General features: G+C 45.4%; 1 protein-coding gene across 1 annotated transcript; it reads left to right on the plus strand.

Moving 5' to 3' along the window:
• The first annotated feature begins 1,600 nt into the window (after window positions 1-1,600).
• On the plus strand, window positions 1,601-19,001 carry C1S (complement C1s). The gene is given in 16 exon segments (XM_049772154.1): window positions 1,601-1,790; window positions 2,962-3,110; window positions 6,035-6,242; window positions 6,425-6,475; window positions 6,477-6,603; window positions 9,182-9,307; window positions 9,756-9,954; window positions 10,301-10,455; window positions 11,010-11,136; window positions 11,555-11,594; window positions 11,596-11,635; window positions 12,083-12,211; window positions 14,978-15,052; window positions 17,763-17,807; window positions 17,810-17,958; window positions 17,960-19,001. Coding segments are annotated over 15 exon segments (2,121 nt in total). The 5' UTR covers window positions 1,601-1,790; window positions 2,962-3,069; the 3' UTR covers window positions 18,569-19,001.
• The last annotated feature ends 1,286 nt before the right edge of the window (window positions 19,002-20,287 follow it).

The following is a 20,287-nucleotide window of genomic DNA, read 5'->3' on the forward strand; positions in this document are numbered from 1 at the left end:
ATGGATTTTTAATTTATTATTATTATTATTATTATTATTATTATTATTATTATTATTAGCCATGACTGGTGGTATTCATGACTTATTTCTGGTTCTGTACTCAGATCATGGATCAACTCCTGTCAATGTGAGGGATCAAATCTAAGCCAGTTGCAGGTAAGGCAAGCACTTTACCTGCTGTACTATCTCTCTAGCCCCTCTGTTGATTTTTTTGGGCCACTGGAAGCACTCAGGGGTTACTTCTGGTTCTGCACTCAGAAATTGCTCCTGGCACACTCAGGGGACCAAATGGGATATATACGAGGGTATAGATCAAACTTGGGTTGGTCGTGGGTCAGCCACATGCAACGCAAATGCCTTACCCACTGTGCTATTGCTCTGGCCCCTGTTAATTGGTTTGTTTCTTTGTTTTGGGCAATACCCAGCAGTACTCAGGGCTCATTCGTGGCTTTTGGAGTGGCAGGGATTGAATCCAGGTGGTTCTACACATAAGGCGAGTGTCCTACCTACTGCCCTATCTCTCTGGCCCTCATCCACTGGGGTTCTTGTCTACCCTCCTGCTGTCTCCTCAGAGTCTCTCTCCTGCAGAACAGCTGAATTCTGTAAGTGCTCAGAACCTCTGGCAGTTTCAGTTTCTATCTGTGAGTGCCTGGAGTTCTAAATTGGCCAGTTCCGTTCCAAGTTTAGGGCCAAGGAGGAAATGGGCAAGTCTGACCTTGAATTCAAATGACTTGTTTATTTGAATAAACTGCAAGTGGAATGTTCTCCAAACATTGACCGGATAGGTTTCAAAGAGATTCTCTGGCATTGCCTGTGTCCTCAAGGGAAACCTGCTGTGCTATTGCCCCCCCCCCCATCCCGAATATGGACAAGGAACAAACGTTACCTCTAACTGGGTCTTGATTGGTGGATAGAATGGAGATTTATAGAGCCAGAGGAATGGTTACAGAAGCTGAGTATAGACTTCGTGTGCAGGAGACCTGGGCTTGAAGTACCACTGAGAGTGATCCCTAAACACTAAACTAGAAGTAATCCCCAAACACCCCTGAGTGTGACCCAACCCTCATCCCCTCAAACCCCCTGCCCAGAAAAGAATTGAAATGTTTGGTGATATGGAAAGGATTCTTTGGAAGTGGGGGAAAAAACATGACCCATACCAGCATGAAGCCAGTATATGCCATTATTCGACTAGATTTTTTCAAGGCAAAGAGAATCTTTTGTTTGTTTGAGGGTTCAACCCAGTTGTGCTGGGGAGCAGATGTGCTGCAATGGAACCCCAGATCACTTCATGCATGCCTCAGCTGCTCTAGCCCAGTGGGAATTTGGACTTTCTGGGGTTGGTTTTTCCCTCCTGTGCTAATCCTCTCCTTTTTCCCCAAAATCACCTGACTTTTTAGAAAAGAAGAAAATGAAAACCATAACCCGCCCTTTGGCTGAGACAGAACATGAAGCAATCTGTGCAATTCCTCTTTCTCCCCACAGTCCTGCTTCGAGAACTCTCCCCTGTAAGTAGTCCTGATTTCAAAAGCAGGGGGAGCTCCAAGATCAAGGCTGAGTTACCCTTAGCCTCTGGCATGGTCTCCCAGCCCCCTCTTTGTTTCGACCAGGGAATTTCAGACATGCACACTGGGCTGGGGAATCCCGGGAACAGAGCCTGAACGGGTCGACTGGTGTCTGTAGATTAGCATCCAGGCTCTGAGCTGCTCTCCCGGGGACCGCCAGCCTTAGCCCAGCATGTCCGCTGGACAGAGCAAGGGGACTGACCCACTTATGACCAACAACTCCTGAAGGTAAAAAAAAAAAAAACCTTAAAGACAAAAAACAGGGCTTTGATGGGCAACTTCACAGAGGCAGCTAGAGGGGTGGGGGGCAGGATGGGGCACTGGAAAGATGGAGCACTTGCCTTGCATGTGACTGACCTGGCTTCATTCCCAGGCATCACAGAGGGGTCCCTGAGCCTACCAGGGGTGATCTCTGAGCACTGTGGGGTGTGTCCACTCACCTCCAAAAGAGAGCATATAGATTACCCACTTCCCTTTCAGTCAATGCTTTTCTCGCTCCCCCTCCATCAGCCCCCTGGTCACCAAAGATGGCAGAATGTGCATATTTGGCATTCTAGGAACTACAGGAAGCTAATTGTCTTTTTCAGTAAAGGAAAGGGAAAACTAATCCCTGGGAAATGTGTATAAATGTTGGCAATAGAAGACATGCCTGACTTTTTAGTTCAATGGTTTCTTGCCTTCAGTAGCTCCCTTGCTCCTTCTTCACCCAATCTTGGTCTCAGCCCAGTCGGCCCAAAACCCCCATGTGTCCCCCCCCCAAACTCAGAGAAGGTCATTCTTCTAGGGGTTCTTGGACCACCCACAGGAAGACCTGCACTAGTGAATGTAGCAAAGACAACTTGGTGTGCAGTGAGAAGGGGGTGATGGTGGCTTGTCTCGATCTGGTAATGATGGGGAGAGAACTATAGAAATGCTGCATGTAAATGGGGAGTTGGTTTGGGGGGCAATAGAAGAGAGTAGGAGAGAGGGGTCAGGGGCCAGAGTGGGTTGGGGTACACTGAGGAAGAAGAAACTAGGAGAGGACTTTTGTGGTCATTTTTCTCTGAGAAGCCTGGGGTTAGGAGTAGGCTTTGCTTTATTTATTTTTTAAATTGATATATATATGTGTATATATAATATATATACATATTCCAGTATATTAATTTTTGGGTCATACTCAGCAATGCTCAGGGCTTATTTCTGGCTCTATGCTAAATGAACACTGCTGGATGGGTCTGGGGGATCAGATGTGGTGTTAGGGACGGCCATGGTGCAAGGCAAGTGACCTATCTGCCGAACTATCTATCACTCTGGCTCCCAGCTTTCGCTTTAGTCTGAAGGTAGAACTGGGACAATGGGCATGGAGAGATGTCACGAGGGTATGACATGACTCTGTTTAACCTGTGTGATTCTTACCAAGGTGACACTGAGCCCCCCCGGTAACCCCTGACCACCCAGGCAGGCTGCCTGTGTTTGTTTGAGAAATATAGCTCCAAAGTCCAGAGCTACAGAGAGCCAGGACCAAGAGATGGGCGACTCACCAGGGCTGGACACAAAGCCAAAGATGTGGTAAGTGATCACTAAAAATTCAGTTCTCTTCGTCTTTTCGGAAACAGGGTTCAGAGCCTTCCAGAAATCTTTTAGAGACAGAACCCATTTCATTCCAACCCAAAATTCTCCTTCATGCACTCTTTTTTTTTTTAATTTTTTTATTTTTAATTATGAGAACAAAGATGCAAAGAAAGAGGACAAGGTAAAGTTACAGTGGAAGGACAATCACCCATAACATAATTCTCAGAAGTCCCCTTGCTGATATCTTAACTTTGAACTTTCAGCCAAAGAACATTAAGGTAAATAAAACAGAATCCATGTACAATTACTTTGTCCCTCAAGTCCCCAGATTGTAACACATTATAATATTTCTTTTTTGTTTTTGTTTTTGGGCCACACCTGGCATTGCTCAGGGGTTACTCCTGGCTGTTTGCTCAGAAATAGCTCCTGGCAGGCACGGGGATTCGAACCAACCACCTTAGGTCCTGGATTGGCTGCTTGCAAGGCAAACACCGCTGTGCTATCTCTCCGGGACATTATAATATTTCTTAACAGCACACAAGGCAATCTAAAGCCATAAAACTTACATAACTCCTTAAACATTAGAAGCATAGTATTTTTTACATTTTCATGAACATGCATATTAGCTTAAGTTAACCTCAAATTTTTTTTGGTTTTTGGTGTTTGGTTTTTGGGTCACACCCGGTGGTGCTCAGGGGTAACTCCTGGCTGTCTGCTCAGAAATAGCTCCTGGCAGGCACGGGGGACCATATGGGACACCGGGATTCGAACCAACCACCTTTGGTCCTGGATCGGCTGCTTGCAAGGCAAACACCTCTGTGCTATCTCTCCGGGCCCTAACTTCAAATTTTAAGTGTTTTTTTTTTTTTTTTTTAAGGATTAGAGTCAAAGGAGCACAGTAAAAACGGTGTTAGAGTGGCAATTGTTGTTTGCATAGGCCCACCAAAATATGAGGGGAATGGAAAGGAATAACCTTGGCCTAAATACAAAGAGACCAGACCCCTTAAGTTTCCTGGCATAAGACCAACTCTAGGCTCCAGGCAAGCTAGATCGTCCAATCCAAGACATTGTCTGTAGTGCCAACACACTTTTATTTTTCACACAGTCTCTGTTGTTGGTATCATGTTTCTGTATTAAATATCCTGGAATCTGCATATCCTACATTGAAGTCAGGATGTGGGGTGTCTTCTCGTTTCACCTCACCATTAAAGGGCAATGCAGAGAGCCCTGTCCTGTAAGCAGGTCGTTGTTGTTGTTATGTCTTCTCAGAGTTAAGGGAAGTCTCTGTTGAGCAGGTCGATGTCTGAGCAGTGGTAGGGTCTTCCGTGGTAGAGGATTGCTTCCAGGTGATATTATAGACAAACCTGGATGTTTCGTGGATGGCTTCCCTGGTTCAGGGGTGAATGGAAAATGCCCTTTCTTCTGAGGCCTGTGCCAGGTCGTTATGTCAGTGTTCAGGGTGTAAGGTCCCTTTGCACTACAAGATTTGTGTGTTCCAATTTCTATTAGATAGGATATTATTTGTATGTATAGTATTTTCCCATTTTAATGTGCCTATGCAAAAAAGGAGCAATGCCACGTGGCGTTTTTGGCGCATATGAGGGCCATAAGAACAAGTCCAATAATCCCCCTGACATGGTTCAATCATAAGCATTAAACTGGGGGACTCTTTCAACAAAATTCCTTGTTGAATAGCTCATAAAGAGAAGATAAAAAGTGGTTAGAATCGTCACTGTATAAGAGAATATTTAGTAAGACTTATAGCTATCAGAGAAAAAACACAAAATATTCTAAAGAAATATGTGTTCATTTTATGTCTTTTGAAACAGTTTGGGGTTGTCACACAATGCACGGCTTTGGTCTGTGATAAGGATTGTGCAGTACTGAAGTTAAAGAGTAATGTGGGTTAGTGATGTTTGGGAGGGTGAGAGAGTTAAGGAGTAAAAATGAGCTTTGTAGGGGTGTGGGAAAGGGTAGAATACATAATGGACATTCTGGATACGCAAAACATAACATAGAGATAAGGAATACTCTTTTTTTTAATTTAAACACCTTGATTACATACATATTTGTGTTTGGGTTTCAGTCATGTAAAGAACACCACCCATCACCAGTGCAACATTACCGTCACCAATGTCCCAAGTCTCCCTCCTCCCCACCCGACCCCCGCCTGTACTCTAAACAGGCTCTCCATTTCCTTCATACATTTTAGGAATACTCTTAATACATACAGTGCGCGCGGGGCGGTAGCCCCTGCGCGGTTTTCCATGTGTGGACTAGTCAGAAATTGCCCGTGTCAAACTTAGCGAACCGAGTAAATCTCAGCACACCCCAAGTTAAGACCCACCATTTCTGGCCGCCTGGCTGCCACCCCAGAAGGTGAACTAGCCTCCAGCTCAAGAGAGGATCGAGAGAGAGCCAGAAGCCAGGATCTGCCCGCCCTACACCCTGTGCCCTTCCCTCCCTGGAGCTGAGGGAAGGGCGGGGAAAGCTTGGGACGCCATCCAGGAGGGAACCCCCCGACACCCACCTTGTCTGGCCGCCTGGGCTGCCACCCCAGAAGGCCTGGAGGCCGGGGGCAGAAGAGGGGAAAGCTGGGAGCCTATCGAGGCTCCCAGTGCACCCAAGTTAGGGAGAAGGCCTTCCACCTCCTTCATGCACTCTTAACTCCTCTCCCTCTCTTCCTTTTCTCTTATTTTTAAATAATTTGGCCACTCCCATCAGTATTCTGGCCTTATTCCTGATGGGTTTGAAGAATCCTAGGGGGTGCCAGGGATCGAACCTGGATCAACCATGTGCAAAGCAAGCTCCCTACCCACTGTGTTATCTTTTTGGCCCCTTCCTTCCCTCTTCTTGATGACAATTTCTAAAGCTTCACCCCAATCCTTGTCACCCAAATCTCCATATTTTCTTTGTTCTAGGTGCATTGTTCTGTTTTCCTTTTTGGTGGGAGTCTCTGCTGAGCCAACCTTGTATGGGGAGATCCTATCTCCTAATTACCCACAGGCATACCCTAATGAAGTCGAGAAAACTTGGGAAATAGAAGTTCCAGAAGGATATGGGATCCACCTCTACTTCACCCATCTGGATATTGAGTTGTCAGAAAACTGCGAATATGACTCAGTGCAGGTATGGTAGGAAAAGCAACAATCCCACAAGGGACAGAGGTGAAAGGTCAAGTCTGGGTTAGAGAAGAAAGATATTGGTAAGAGAGTCAAAGGCTCACTGTGACCCAGGTTCTAAGAATCCTAGTTTTGTAGTCCCTGTACCAAATAGTGCACTTTCATTGTTTCTCTTGGACTCTTCTTTAGATAATGTCAGGAGGCCGTGAAGAAGGAAAATTCTGTGGACAGAGGAGCAGCAAAAAATCCCAACTCTCCCATCATGGAAGAGTTCCAGGTCCTTTCCAACCGTCTCCAGGTGATCTTCAGGTCGGACTTCTCCAATGAAGAACGGTTTACTGGATTTGCTGCTTATTATGTTGCTGTGGGTAAGACTCGTTCTTTACTATGTGCTTTTTGATCAAGCTAAAAGAGTAAAGGCAGGACCAGGAGAGCTAGAACAGCAGCTAGAATAGCAGGATAAGGCACCACACGATCTCCAAGTACTGCCAAGAGTGAGCTTGAGCTCAGCCAAATGTGGCCCCCAAATAAACACAAAACATTAGCCACTGGACAAATACTGAATAAGGTAGGGCTTCAATGCCCAAGGAATTTAGTTTTATTTTTCCCCAGGGATTTGTGCCCCACCTGGCAGTGTTCAGAGACTACATTTGGCTCTATGTTCAGGGGTCACTCCTCGTGGTATCTCAAGGAGGACCCTGACATACCAGATATCAAACCCAAGTTCCCTGCATGCAGAGCATGTGCTCAGCCCTTTGAATTATTCTTTCAGCCATGCATAAATTTCTATTTATAAACAAGAGTTGACTTAGCTTGGGCCATCCCTTTGTGAAGTTCAAACACATTCATATCCTGGTGTGGTGATGATAATGGTATTAACATAATAAGGAACAATATTTGAAGAGGTACTATGGACTGGTACTGTAGTAGGTATTTTTCCTTGATGAACTTGCGCTTGACTCTTTAAGAAAGGTATATCTGGGGCCGGAGAGATAGCATGGAGATAAGGCATTTGCATGCAAAAGGTCGGTGATTCAAATCTCTGGCATCCCATATGTGGTCCCCCGGGCCTTCCAGGAACAATTTCTGAGCATAGAGCCAGGAGTAACCCCTGAGTGCTGCCAGGTGTGACCGCCCCCAAAAAAGAAAGGTATACCTGAGGCCAGAGCAATAGCACCACAGGGAGAGCATTTGCCTTGTACGTGGCTGACCTGGATTCAATACTCATATGGTCCCCTGAGCCTTCCTTCCTTCCTTCCTTCCTTCCTTCCTTCCTTCCTTCCTTCCTTCCTTCCTTCCTTCCTTCCTTCCTTCCTTCCTTCCTTCCTTCCTTCCTTCCTTCCTTCCTTCCTTCCTTCTTCCTTCCTTCCTTCCTTCCTTGTTGTGTTAAATAAATAACGATGGGGCTGGATGGTGAAGGATGCCATCCAGCCCACGTGGCTCTGCAACCTCCATGCAGCCGGCGAGTTCCAGGCCCAGGTGAAATTACTCACTCACACGCAGCCATCAGGAAGAATCATCTTTATTCATGCCCTTGCCACCACAGGTGTGTGGCCTATGTCAACCTTTCAAGCACAGCTATATTTTGCTAGCCCTGCATCTTATCTCCTGTTAGCCATCTTCCCTTTGGGCTCCATGCGGCCCAAAGATCCAAAAGCCAGGAAGCCAAGCCGGGCCAAGAGAGAAACGGCAAAAGGGCCGAATCCCCTGGCTCAGAGGTTTATCTATCCTTTTCCAGACCCCTCCCAGAAATGGGAGGTCTTGCAGGTAGTTACACCTATTATCCGGTTCCCAAGACCCCTCCCAGATATGGGTGGGTCTTAGGGTCTTTGCACCCAACTTCAGGGTTTTAGCTAGGTACACCAACACTTCCTTCCTTCCTTCCTTCCTTCCTTCCTTCCTTCCTTCCTTCCTTCCTTCCTTCCTTCCTTCCTTCCTTCCTTTTCCTTCACTTCCTTCCTTTCTTCTTCTTCTTTCTTTCTTCTCTTTCTTTCTTTCTTTCTTTCTTTCTTTCTTTCTTTCTTTCTTCTTTCTTTCTTTCTTTCTTTCTTTCTTTTCTTTCTTTCTTTCTTTCTTTCTTTTCTTTCTTTCTTTCTCTTTCTTTCTTTCTTTCTTTCTTTTCTTCCTTCTTTCTTTTTTTGTGCTTTCTATAAAATATTTATTTAAGCACCATAATTAACAAGCATGTTTGTAGTTGGGTTTCAGTCATAAATAGAATACCCCACTTCACCAGTGCAACATTCCCACTACCGTTGGGAAGTAATTTATGCTCACTGAACCAGAAGTAATCCCTGAGCACCACCGGTACAGGCTCAAAACAACAAACAAACAAACAAGCAAACAAAAATATACCCTCATTATCAATTTCACTTCAACTCTTCAAAGTACCATAGCTCATTAACTATAAAGATATAGAGGACTGGGAAAAGCGAAATCAGTTGCCAAGAATCATATATGGAACTAATGATATTCAAATCCATTCAGTCATGTGGCAAAGAAAACTTCAATTTCTGTATACTTCTACATTTAGTTCCAGGCAAAAATAGAGTTAGCATAGCTCATAAAGTCAAACCACTGCTTAGATTTGCCAGGAGGATCAACATCCTATAAAATAACCAATTTATGAATTGTTCCTTCCTGCCAAAACCCAATAATCAGGTTTAGATTAAAGTGTATCATGTCTATAGTTGAAATGCTTCATATATGAGAAAAGTCAAGTGTCCCTGGCATTGAGAATCCCTGTTAGCTGTGTAATGGTAGGCCACAACTAGGGAATTATATTTCAGAGTGTAACGTAGAATCGTACTATCTGTGAAATGTAATTCAGGGAAGGTCTTGGAGAAACAGGTCTTTCTTACTCCTGTACCCTTATTCTTATGGGCTTAACCTCATTCTTCTTTCTTGGTCTTTTCCCTTGTCCTTGATCTCTTTCCCTACTCTTTGCAGATATAAATGAATGTGAAGACTTTGCTGATTTCCCTTGCAGCCACTTCTGCAACAACTTCATTGGGGGTTACTTCTGCTCCTGCCCACCTGAATACTTCCTTCATGATGATATGAAGAATTGTGGAGGTGAGCTTGGCATCAACACGATGCATTTTCCTAGAGAAGTTGGAAGGACTTGAAGCTTCTGTAAGGGCTTCATCTCCCTTCCAGTTGCCTAGCTTCCTTACTTTGATGTAACATCTGTTTTTGGCTATCAGTAAGCTGGGAGAGTCAGAAGCAATAAGGAGGATTAGGCTACAGAGTTAAGTTGATGGAGGGGAAGATGCCTGTGAAGAGATTATTTGCACCTATTTATTCATAAGCATGAATGCTATAGAGACACATGACAGTGTCTCTATCATAATGCAATGGAAAACATAATGCACGGGCATTAGTTAGCTCTACTGATAGACTTTGAGTGTGTCCATGGTTGTAGACTCAAGTCATTATCTGTTCATGAGAGGAGTCATACTGGGGATGAGTTGCCTTTGTTTGGCCTCATGTTTGATCTACACTATTTTTTTTTCTCCTTTAGTCAACTGCAGTGGGAATGTCTACACTGAACAGATGGGGGAGATCACCAGTCCCAATTACCCCAATTCATACCCAGAGAACTCAAGGTGTGACTATCAAATCCGCTTGGAAGAGGGGTTCCGAGTGGTAGTGACCATGCAGAGAGAAGATTTTGATGTGGAACCGGTTGATTCCGAGGGGAAACTGCCCAGGGACTAATTTAATTGTGCGTGATGACTGATGAATTTCTCTTCCAACTCACACTGACATTTCTCCTTGGAGACAAATGATTTATCCTTATGCTCGTTCTTCTCCCTTTTCAATTCTTCCTCTTTCAAATTTTATCTGTTTTGTCACATCTGTTATTGCTTAGGGGGCTAGTCTTGGCTCTGTGCTCAAGGGTCACTGATGGTGGTGTTCAGGGGACTATACGATGTCAGGGATCAAACCTCTGCATGCCAAAACATGTGCTCAGTCTGTTAAGCCACAGTCTCTCTTATTTCCACATTGCATTCTTCTTTTAGTTCTCTCTCTCCCTTCTGATTTCATTATCTCCCCTCCACCTCAGTTTATTTCAGGAAATCAGCAATATGGTCCTTACTGTGGTGATGGATTCCCTGGGCCACAGAAAATCGAAACCAAAAGCAATATTCTTGATGTTGTCTTCCAAACAGACCAAACAGGGCAAAAAAAGGGCTGGAAGTTTCGTTATTATGGAGATCGTGAGTAATATGCAAACTACTCTTCGGTTAGTGCTAAAAATGTTTTAGCGCAAAATAAAATCAAAATAGGCAGACTGTTGTATGGATAGCTACTCCCAAGTTACTTTCTTCAAGAGATCTAAACCTATTAATGGTTGACTGGATCAGCGAGTGTAGACTGCTTGTGGATATTTAGTTAGCAAGGCCATTTTATTATGATTTATTTTTATTTTTGTTAATTTATTTTGATTGTGGGGGCATTCCCAGCAGTGCTCAGGGCTTATTCCTGGGTCTGTACTCAAGGATCATTCACTCCTGGTGGGGCTTGTGTGATCATGTGTGGTAATGAAAATTGCACCCAGGTCATGGGAATTGAACAAAGGATTATTGAACCCTTGTATCCCAGCAGGTAGGGTATGCAAAACAAGTTCCCCACCTGCTGTACTATCTCATCTGGCCCTAGAAAGGCCATTTATTTGGACATCTTTATACTGGCTAGCTAGACAGCAGGACTGAGAATGAGCAAATGATATCTCTTCCTTTCTTTGATAAGATTTTTTCCTGTTCTTCTCAAGCAATTCCCTGTCCTAAGAGAGATACTGCCAATTCTGTTTGGGAACCTGCAAAGGCCAAGTACGTGTTTAAAGATGTGGTGAAGATAACCTGTCTGGAAGGATTCGAAATTGTACAGGTAAAGGACTAGCAGGAGCATTCTTGCTAATCCTCAAGTCAGGATGTGCGTATTAGAACTATTCAGTTGCAACTGTTGGACAAGGACTCTTGGTATTTTTTTTTTACTACAAACAAAACAGCTCAGGATCTTTAAGTCTTCGAGTCTTTAAGTCATGAAGATCTTTGTAAGTCATGAAGTTCCTCATATCAGGCATTAACTTTTAGCCCTTTCCTCTTCTTGGAACCAGGAGATACTATGATGGGGCAAAGGTGTTTTTGAACACCAACTCTGTGAGAACTTTTGATCCTTCGACTAAGATGTCCCTACCACAAGATTCTTATGATGTGGTCTCTCTGAGCCAGGACCAGAGCTTGATGCCACCATTATTAGGACTTTCTGATATTTCTTTTCAAATGTAATTGGAGATATTGCGTCTGCTCTTTCCAGGGAAATGGTTGGCTTGACATTTTTCCACTCTACTTGTCAAAGGCAATGGAAAATGGAGTCATTCCAATTTGCAGTGTGAACGTACGTATTTCTTTAAATGGGGCTCGTTTTTCCTCCCCAAAGGAAAGAAAAGATCTAAATGCATGATTTCCCTGTGGATTTGTGAGGTTGGGGCTTTGGAGGGAAGCCAGTTACAATCCAGATCCAGTCTAGCAGGCTATTTTCCAAGAAAGGGACTGTGAGTTTGGTAGAGTTAATGGCACCATGCGACTCTATTCTGAACTTCCAATAACTACCAAGTATTAGTTTCTCCTGTCTTTCAAGGGCCTATCTGATATGGCTTGACTTGGTGAACTGGAGAGTTGAGTGATGTCAGTTGGAGAACTGAGCACAGGCGCCCACCCAGGGACCCAGCTATGAGGGTGGGGAATAAGGGAGGAGCCTGGCTGGGAACCTGGAGTCCACCCAGAGACCCTTCCTGGGAGGAAGAGCTTGCCCTGAATGTCCCTTCCTACTTTTTCTTCGTAGGTGTAGACTGTGGCCCTCCTGAATCCATTCGAAATGGTAATGTCGAAGATCCTGAGGACACTTACTTTGGTTCTGTCATTCGCTATGTGTGTGAAGAACCATATTACTACATGCTAAGTGAAGGAAATGGTAGGTTTCTTTTCTTTTTCTTTTTTAGTTTTTGGGTCACACCCGGCAGTGCTCAGGGGCTACTCCTGGCTCTAGGCTCAGAAATCGCTCCTGGCAGGCTCGGGGGACCATATGGGATGCCAGGATTCGAACCACAGACCTTCTGCTTGAAAGGCAAATGCCTTATCTCCATACTATCTCTCCGGCCCTGGCAGGTTTCTTTAATAGAGGAAAGGAAGGAAGAGCACAAGTATGAGAGCAAGAATGAGAGAGTAAGCAAGTGAGAGAAAGAGAATGTACCAAGGTGAATGGTGAGGAATCTTTCTCAGCAGGAATTTTTCCTTTTTGGGTTTTGGGCCACACCCTGCAGCACTCAGGGGTTACTCCTGGCTCTGTGCTCAGAGTCGCTCCTGGCAGGCTCAGGGACCATATAAGATGACGGAATTCGTGGGTTCATCCTGTATTGGCCGCGTGCAAGGCAAAACATCTTCCTGCTCTGACCCTCAGTGGGAAAGATTTTGAAGAGACATGAGAAATATGGAATGTCAATCCTCTCAGCTTAGTCTCTAGATCATTTTTTATACGGGGCAGAGTATAACGATATGAACATCCTTAGAACTCAGGTGATCCCTTAGCTCAGATGGCAGGCATTCCTCTGCAATGTCCATTTCATGTGCTTATCCAACATTTGATCTAACAACAATGTAGAATTGACAGGATCAAGTCATCCTACTTCAGCCAGAAGTCAAGTTCGGGGGACCATGTGGGAGGTCGGGATTTGAACTGCGGTTTGTCTAAGGTTAGCTGCATTCAAAGCAGTCGCCATATCTGTTACACTATACTCACTCTCAAGTCATCCTACTAAATAGTTGTTTCTCTCTCTCTCTCTCTCTCTCTCCTCTCTCTCACTTCTCTCTCTCATCTCTCTCTCTCTCTCTCTCCTCTCGGGCCACACCCAACGGTGCTCAGGGGTTACTCCTGGCTCTGAGCTTAGATATTGCTCCTGGCAGGTTGGGGGACCATATTTTGAATGCCGGGGATTGAACCTGGGTCTGTTCCAGGTGTGCAAGACAAATGCCTTACCACTGTGTTGTTATTTCAGCACCTTTTTCCGTTTTTGTTTTGTTTTTTGTCCTTCCCAGCATGCCTTACAGGTGTTCAGTCTGGTGGTCCCCAGTGCTCAGGTTTACTCCTGGCTCTAGGCCCAGAAATTGCTCCTGGCAGGCTCGGGGGACCATATGGGATGCTGGGATTTGAACCACCGTCCTGCATGAAAGGCCAAATGCCCGACCTTCCATGTTATCTCTCCACCCCCTCCTTTTTTTTTTTTTCATTGTTGAGTCACACTCTCAAAAACCTTGGCAGTAACCCTGACAGTGGTCTTAGGGTTACCCTTGGCTCTGAGCTCAGAAATTTCTCCTGGCAGGTTCAGGGGACTATTTGTGATGCCAAGGAATCGAAACCCAGGTCTGTCCTGGGCCAGACACATGCAAGACAAGTGCCCCACAATTGATCTATCACTCTGGCCCCTCCATTTCTTTGTTTTTTTGGGCTATAGCCTGGCAATGCTCAGGGGTTGATTACTTGGGGAAACCATATGGGATGCTGGGGATTTATCCCAAGTTAACTTGCAAGGCAAGTGACCTATCTTTTGTACAATTGCTCTGACTCCCTCACACCTTTATCATCATCATCATCATCATCATCATCATCATTTTGGTTTCGGAGCCACATCCTGTTGGTGTGCAGGGGCTTTTCTGGTTGTGTGTTCAAGAGTGACCCCATGGTGATATTCATAGGGTACGATATGTAGTGCCAGGGATTTGAATCAGGATTGGCCACATGCAAGGCAATTGCCTTAACTACTGTACTCTCTTCTCCAACCCATTTTAATTCCTTGTCCCTCTTGAAGCACTCTACTAAACTATCATAACTTTCTGCTTTGAACACTGTTTCCTTCCCCTCCCTTGGTAGGATAGAAGGGCCAGAGAAATTTTTGGGAGGAATTTTTTATTTAGCTTTTTATTTTCATCTAAGATCTCATTTTTTTATTTGTTTGTTTTATTTATTTGGTTTTGGGGCCACACCTGGGCAGATTTCAGGAGTTCCTACCTGTTTCTGAGCTCAAAAATCTTTCCTGTCAGGCTCTCGGGACCATATGGAATGCCAGGGGATGGAAATCTGGGTTTGTCCTGAGTTCGGCCACAGTGCCTGGCAAATGCCCTTATAGCTGTGCTACCTCTCAGGCCCTTTGGGAGAACCTTTCCTAAGATTCTTTCCTAGTGGGAATTCGACCCAATGCCCCCTTCAAATCCTAGAGGGAGCTGAGATGCTGAGTGAAAGGTGGGGAATAAAAAAGACAATAGGGGGCCGGAGAGATAGCATGGAGGTAAGATGTTTGCCTTCATGCAGGAGGTCATCAGTTCGAATCCCGGTGTCCCATATGGTCCCCCGTGCCTGCCAGGAGCAATTTCTGAGCGTGAAGCCAGGAATAACCCCTGAGCACCGCCGGGTGTGACCCCCCCCAAAAAAAAACTACAAAAAAAAAAAAGACAATATGGTCTGGGGCCAGAGAGATAGCACAACGGTAGGGCGTTTGTCTTTCATGCAGAAGACGGTGGTTCAAATCCCAGCATCCCATATGGTCCCCTGAGCCTGCTGGGGGGCAATTTATGAGTGTAGAGCCAGGAGTGGCCCCTGAGCTTGGCCAGGTGTGACCCAAAAACCAAAAAAAGAAAATGACAATATGGTCTTGAGTGAGTCCTATGTCTCTTGTGCTGTTTCTAGGGGAATATCACTGTGCTGCCAACGGGAGCTGGGTGAATGAGGTGCTGGGCACAGAGCTGCCACAATGTGTTCCAGGTAATCAGGGCTCAGGGTTGGGGTGTGTGCAGAAGTCCAGAGCCACAGGTGCAAGGAGGGTGGGGAGGGAATCAGCTCTGGAAAGTGCATGCTGTAAACTTTGGGGGTTGAAAGATCTGGGCCAAGTTTTAATCGATGGAGACAACACTGGGCTGAAGACTTTCGAGTGCCTTGGGGCAACCCTTGCATCTCAGAGTCGGGGTGACCGACCAGAAATGAGAGTCAGTTAGTGATAGGTAGTATTTTACAGGCAGTCTAGCTGGTGTTGGTGAGATAGGTGAGGTACAGGAAAATGACATTGCTACAAAATGAAATCTGAAGGTTGCAAAATGAGGAATCAACATTTGCAAATACCAAGAAGAACCCTAGATAGTTTTAATTTTTTGGGTGGGGGAGCTATACCCAGGGCACTCAAGGGGTTACTCCTGGCACTAGCACTCAGAAATTACTCCTTGCAGGCTTAGGGATGTTTAAGATGTTGGATATTGGGCTGAAGTGATAGCACAGCAGTAGGGGGCGTTTGACCTTGCATATGGCCAACCTAGAATGGACTTGAGTTTGATCCCTGAATCCCATGTGGGTCCCCGGATCCTACCAGGAATGATTTCTGAGGTGCAGAGTTAAGAGTAACTCCTGAGTGTACTGGATTGTGGTCCCAAAACAAAACAAAGACACAACAAAATGCTGGGGATTGGAACCGTGGGTTAGTCACGTGCAAGAAAAACTGTGCTATTAGTCTCTGGACCCAAAGGAGCCTAGTTTTATGTTAAAATATAGGAGGCTGAGGAGAGAGCTCAAGAGGCTGGAACACATGTGTGGGGCATGGAGGAGCCTTAGGTTTGCTCTTGGGCATTACATGACCCCCCCCAGAGATATGCCAGGAGCAACACTGAGCCAAGAAAGTGGCTTCCAACTGTGATTGCTGCCAGCTGTGAGCTCTTAACCCCATCCTCATGTCTACATGGGCCTAGGGAAGGGACCCCAAGGTGCTATGTGCAATACCAAGGTGTTAGGCCCTGTGCTCAATTGCTAGAACTCATTCAGGGAGTTCCAGCACTACTGGGTTTGGACCCAATTAAAAAAAAAGTCAATATGGCTCAAAATATAGAGGAATTAAAGAAATGAGGACTTTCAGTCAGACCAGAGTTAAGCAGACGATGGCTCTCAGGAAAGTCGAAATATATGAATAATTGATACTATTTAGTAATGATCATTTGGTTGAGAGCATGCAGTGAATCCATTCATTGCATCTCCCTCATTCAAGTGCTTGCAGCTACAAAGGAGGAATGATCCACGTCCTTGAGTGAGTCAAGTATAAGTGCGCAGAGTTGTAAAGAGCAAGGAGTAGCCTTTGAACCCCCTGCCTCAGTCTACAACTTGCTGTGCTCAACTCAAAGTACTTTCAGGCTGTCAGATAAGGGAGCGAATAGGAAAATTTATTTGATATAAAACTCTGTTTGTTTTTTTTTTGTTGTTGTTTGTTTCTGGGGTCATACCCAGCAACATTCAGGGTTACTCCTGGCTTTGTGTTCAGATTCATTCCTGGCAGGCTCAGAGATCATATGGGATTCTGGGGATTGAACCCTGGTCTGTCCCACTCTACTATCACTCCCAGCTCCCTAAAAAACTCAGTTTTACTGGGACAAAGTGATAGTCCAGCAGGTTTAATACTTGCCTGTGTTTGCCTTGCATGTAGTAAATCCAGGTTAAAGCCCCTGCATCTTATATGGACCCCCAAACACTGCCAAGAATAATTTCTGAGTGCAGATCTAAGAGTAAACCCTGAGCATTGCAAGGTGTGGTCCCCAAACCAAAGCCAACTAACAACATCAGACTCAGTTTTACTGATACCAAGGCAATGGTAAAATACTTAGACCTGGAATCACTTAATAGGAAGGAGATGATTAATGGGAAAAGTGACTCTCCGTTGAACCCTACCCAAGAATGACTTGAGACATCTCAACTGCAATAGGATCTTAATGAGGAAGGTAGCCAGCATTTGATTAGGGTCATCAGGAAAAGGTAGAATCCTTCCCTGCAACCCCCTAGGACTCCCTAGGCTAGGGGAGGAGTTTCCCAACATTAGAAAAGAATTTCCCCACATGTGACTCCCAGATGTGTGGAGGGGTAATTGGGGCTGAGACTTGGTCCAAGTCTCAACTGACTTTAGAACACTGTCCTCTTCTGTCTACTTGCTGCCCCCATTTAACCCATTTTCCCCCAGGGCCTGCTTGGGTATAGACACAAAATAGTCTCTAGGGTATCCTACTGAGCCAGGTATTGAGCTGTTTGACCTACAGTATCGGCAATATTAGGGCTGGAGAACCCAGGAGCCTGGTAGGGTTTGAGTGGTTGGAGGGGTTTGCAGAGGGTCAGCAATCTATTTCCTGCTTCCCTCCCACCTTGTTCTTTGCTGGAGGGGCTCCCAAGCAGTGCTGGGAGGGGCAGGGACCACTCCCAGAGATTCTTGGCCAACCAATCTGGACAGTTCAATGCTTGTGATACCTAGTGACAGCCCAGTGGTGGCTAGTTCATGATATTGGGGGCCTCTAGGGCCACTCTGTGGGTGTTTTCCAGGGCTCCATTTGGCAGTGCCTTTGCTAGACGTGCAATATGGGGAATTGAACCCAGGACCCCCGTCCATACAAAAGGTGGGACTCTGTGTTATTTGCACTCTCACTACATTCACCTTGTTTTTGTTCTCTCCTAGTGTGTGGCGTCCCCCATAAGCCCTTTGCAGGCAGCAAACAGAGGATATTGGGGGCTCCATGGCAGAGATTGAAAGCTTCCCTTGGCAGGTTCTTCTTCCACCCCCCATGAAAGCTGCGGGGGCTCTCATTGATGAGTACTGGGTGCTGACAGCTGCCCACGTCGTTGAGGGGAGCAGTGACCTACAAATGTACATTGGGGACCACTTCAGTACAATCTTCGATGCTGAAGAAAGCCCAGGTGCTCACTGCTGAGCGTGTGATCATCCATCCGGGCTGGAAAGATGTGGAGGACATCAGTGCACGGAAGGATTATGACAATGACATCGCGCTGGTGCGGCTGAGGGACCCCGTGAAAATGGGACCCGCCGTCTCCCCTATCTGCCTCCCAGGTGCCTCTTCAGAATATGAACCTCTGATGGGGTCACTAGGCTTGATCTCAGGCTGGGGCCGAACAGAGAAAGTCCATAATGTTGCTAAGCTCAGGGCAGCCCAGTTACCCGTAGCTCCCTTAGCCAAGTGCAAACAGGTCAAGGTGGAAAATCCTAAAGTGGATATAAGCACCTACACTTTCACCGAGAACATGTTCTGTGCTGGAGGTGAAAAAGGTGTAGATACCTGTGAAGGGGACAGTGGTGGGGCTTTTGCTCAACAGTTTCCCAATGAAGAGAACCCTAAGTTCTATGTAGCCGGCCTGGTGTCTTGGGGTCCCCAGTGTGGGACCTATGGGCTCTACACACATGTGAAGAGGTATCTTGATTGGATAATAAAAACTATGCAGGAAAATAGTGAACCCAATATGGATTAATCCATGCACCCACCACCAGCCCCCTCCCTGGGCACTGTCCTATTATTTTCTGTTATTTCTGTTCCTTCTGATAGTCTCACATTCCACAGTGACTGAGAGAAGACATAGGAGAAGTATTTCAGTTGGGATTGGGGGTGGCTGGTGGGAAATCTAAGGAGTTGGTATGATCTGATGGTGATATTGGGTTAGCCAATCAGCAGGATATGGATTTGTGGGGTTCTCTCCCATGACCATCCATTATGAATTACCCTGTGTGGGCCTGCCACTAGTCTGCAATGGGAACAGAGTTCCCCTTTCCCGATGAGTGAGGGGATGGTCGTCTAGTTCTGACTCTGAATTTTATTACTGATCGTTTGATTTCCTTTTACCTCCTTAAACTTCTGTCAGTCTTAGTGACTACTATCTACCTGTAATAAAACATGTTTATCAACCACTGCTGCTGACTTACCTCTTTTTGACATCAAGATCTCAAAACTGAAGGGTGTCGTACATTGTATGATTGAAACTCAATCATAAACAACGTTGTATTTGTAAAAAAAAAAAACATAATACACCCCAGCTGTATTATGAACAATCTGTAACCATGGTGTTTAAATTCAGTAATTAATAATAATAAAAATGAAAAATCTAGGGGCCGGAGAGATAACACAGCAATAAGGCATTTGCCTTGTTTGTGAGGGACCCAGGTTTGATCCCCGGCATTCCACATGGCCCCCCAAGCCTGCCAGGAGCTATTTCTGAGCGAAGAGCCAGGAGGAATGCCTGAGTGTTGCCGGGTATGACCCCCGCCCCCCAAAAGAAAAAATCTCAGAACTGCAATTAAGATATAGAAAGGACCACTATGACAATAATCATTAAAAAATGATCAGTCTGGACAAGAACTGGGGATGGAAAGGTAGTAAAGTGATATGAATGATATTCCTTCAGTAATAGTATTTTAAACCATGGCACCTAGAGAGAGAGAGAGAGAGAGAAAGAGAGAGAGAAGAGAGAAAAGAGAGAGAGAGAAGAGAGAGAGAGAGAGTTGTCATGGGAAATTAACACTAGTGAAGGGATGGATGTTGGAACATTGTATGAAGTTCCTTGCCACACAAGAGACTTTTTTGCTTAGATTCTTCAGGGGTTCCAGAAAGGACTGCTGCTGAGGTCCATGGTGGCCTTGCAGACAAGACTCTGACAAGATATTTTAAGCCTTTTAATTTTTTATTTATTTGTTTGTTTTTGTTTTTTGGGCCTCCCTGGCTGCACTCAGTGGTTACTCATGGCTTTGCTCTCAGAAGTCGCTCCTGGCAGGCTCGGGGGACTAGATGGGATGCTGGGGATCAAACCTGAGTCGGCCTCGAGCAAGGCAAATGCCCTACCCACTGTGATATCACTCCAGCCCCCTCAAGCCTTTTTTTCAGAGAGGATCCCAGGGGCCTCTGACAAACCCCTAGGCCCAGAGAAGGAGAGAGAGTGAGTAAGAGAGGGCGAGAGAGCTGGTTTTGGGACCAGAATAAGATTGATTAAGGGCCAGGTACAAGAAATAGCCTTATATAAAAGAAACTTTATATAAGGTAAAGAATAAATAGTTCAAAAAGATACAGAGGAAGGCCTGCCAGAATCAGGGAGAAAAGCCATAGCCAGGAGTAGAAACATTTCTACTGCTCCAACTTCCTCTTCAAACTGCCACAGTCTCTCCACACTGACTCTCCATTAGAGCCTCAAGGTGGGGGGCTT

Source organism: Suncus etruscus, chromosome 4 (genome assembly GCF_024139225.1).
Source record: "Suncus etruscus isolate mSunEtr1 chromosome 4, mSunEtr1.pri.cur, whole genome shotgun sequence".
NCBI lineage: Eukaryota > Metazoa > Chordata > Mammalia > Eulipotyphla > Soricidae > Suncus > Suncus etruscus.